A 2,601-nucleotide genomic window follows, 5' to 3' on the forward strand; every position below is an offset into this window, starting at 1 on the left:
CTTTTTGTTAATCCTCCTTGCAAAACAGACACTACAAATATATGATTAATTGATTGAATCTTTATTTTGAACATGTTGAAAAAGTACAACAACATAGAATTAGAGTGGGAGTTTCCCCCCAAAGAGGGACAAAAGGACACCCTGATGATCCTCTAATCACCTAGGTTTAAATCTGGGACTCTCTGCCATTTGACCTTAGAACTGAAGAAGCTTCTCAGATGAGAGGTGAAATGTCTTCAAGCAACTTAAAGAAGTCCAGACGCTTTTCTTTGCAAGCTCCTTTGACTACGATGACCTGGATGACTGAGAACCTTCACAGACAAATCAATTGAGATAAATATCTTGAATTGAGTCTTCCTATCAGCTTATAGTGGTCTACCCATTTTCTTCTGACACGAGTGGTTATCACCCAGAGAAATGCTGCTATGATATTTTAAATTTTTTGGACCATAAGCAGTTTGAGTCAACTGCTGTTGTGATTTTGCGCTATGTAAATAAAATTGAACAGAATTGAATTCTCTGTAAATACTGGAGAAAATCATGGAAAATCCCAGTAGATCACACCACATTCGAAATGAAATAAATTAGTTTTCTTATCAATTCTGTGGCTCAGTTTGAACTTCAGCAGGTCATTCTGACCATGTCTAGGTGCCTGAATGTTTTGAGTTGCTGTCATGTTATTAATGAGCAGGTCCATGTTTGTACCTGATAAAGTGTAGTGATTTTATGCTGCACACAGGGGACAAATAAATAGTTGTCTTTTTGTACTTTGTGATAAACTGCATGCATATGTGATACACAGACCTGCAGTAAAATGAGAAGCTGATGAGATGGAGGATCAAGATAACGCAGCTGCAGAGCAGAACAACGACAGCACAGGAGGAGAGTCTGAAAACACGTCTGAAACACCTCCCATCAATGAGAGAAGTAATGTGATCATATTATAGTGTTATAGTCAGACCTATTTAGAGTATGCATCTGATTTTAGTTTAGAGACAATGAAAAATTATTAAACTAGTTAAATGTAACTTTAATTTCTTTGTATATTTAGTTACTGTTCAGTAAAATCATACTCAGACTGTGATTTTAATGGTTTCTGTATTGTAACATGTTCATGTTGTTCTTTTTCTTTAGTGGCTCCTGATCTCACACTTGTACTAATTGGTGACCCAGATTCCACTGAGATCGGACCAAAGAACATTTTCCTTGACCATGACGACCAAACAAATGTGGAACCATTTTCCTCCAATCTGTATAATCTGTGTGGTCAACATGTCTGTGTCATTAACATGCTCGGTCTACAAACAAAGAAAATCCCTTTAAATCAGGGAGTTCATGCCTTTGTCTTACTATTACCCAACACTCTGCATAGCAGCCAGTACAGCTCAGGAGTGCAGTGGTTAGAGAGAACGTTTGGGATTGGAGCACTTTGTTATTTAATCACAGTGGTAACTCATGAAACAGGTGAAACATGTGAAAGTGCATTAAAAGAGCTGAAAACTAACACAGAGTTTAATGAAAAAAGGTTCCACACATGTAACAGAAGTATGATGGATGAAAAACAGGTAGCAAATTTGTTAGAAAAAATAAATGTCATGGTCTCTGAAAATGATCCACAAAGCTACACTGGACTGATGTGTGCTGAAGATAAAGACCAAGAAGGACACCTGGAGGACAAATCCCACAGAGAAGAAAGGAAAAACTCAACAAACGAAAGAGGTACCTGCCTGTCAGTTCTTAAAACAAACTCTTGCACTCGGCAGTGGGCTAACCTGTGAAGCTTAATTTGATTAGATACAATGAATTCGGTGACATTTATCTTTAGAATTGTCCTTGTAACCAAAATTTTATTCATTTGATAGATTTGTGCAAAAGTTGTGAGGGTTTCTGTCGAGAAAATATTAAACAGAGGTGTAGTGGTGTTTGTTTAAATAGTGGTTACCCATCTGCCTATGTCTACACACAAATTAGAGTTATTTGTTTCTGAGGATGTTTCACCCCAGTGACAAATTCACATTGTTGTAGTTATGCATTAACTGAGCATAAAGTCATCTATCAGACCATCTTCATACATACCACTTCTTTTCATTCTTTCCTTTGAGATACTTGCCTCCTCTCTACGTCCAGATGCGTTTGGAAGAACATAATGATTCTTCGTCAGGCTTCTCTCATGTGTCTTAACTGCCACATTGATGTCTGGGAGCTAGATGGGCTTAAATTGTAATATTACCAGTCATTTTGGTATGATCATGGAGACACAAAACACATTAGCTTATTCGTGTTTTGATCAGTATTAGTGCTGTGCCCCTTTTTTTCCAAGCGAGGATAGCAAATATTCAGTTTGTTTCAGCTGAAATTTGGTTGTTAGTTTAAGGTTATTTCATGCAAGAAGGTTAATAAAGACAAAATAAGCAGTGTTGGGCAAGTTACTTTGAAAAAGTAATTAGTTATAGTTGTTACTTCTTCAAAAAAGTAATTGAGTTAGTAACAGCTGTGCAATAAACAAAGCTATATGCAGCTATTTACCTAAAAATGCATCCAAGGCCGGGATTTTTTTATAAGCATTTCAAACTATTCACAGAACAATCAGGTGTTCTGCAT

The 2,601-nt window shown here is 36.8% G+C and overlaps 1 protein-coding gene across 1 annotated transcript; it reads left to right on the forward strand.

Annotated features, from left to right (window-relative positions):
* Positions 1-830: 830 nt before the first annotated feature.
* On the forward strand, positions 831-1,778 carry LOC118454502 (uncharacterized). Its single transcript, XM_035909545.2, has 2 exons — positions 831-927; positions 1,135-1,778. Exons 1-2 carry the CDS (start codon positions 831-833, stop codon positions 1,776-1,778), a joined length of 741 nt encoding a protein of 246 aa, XP_035765438.2.
* The last annotated feature ends 823 nt before the right edge of the window (positions 1,779-2,601 follow it).

This window comes from Neolamprologus brichardi, chromosome 2 (genome assembly GCF_056152115.1).
Source record: "Neolamprologus brichardi isolate AB-2024 chromosome 2, ASM5615211v1, whole genome shotgun sequence".
NCBI lineage: Eukaryota > Metazoa > Chordata > Actinopteri > Cichliformes > Cichlidae > Neolamprologus > Neolamprologus brichardi.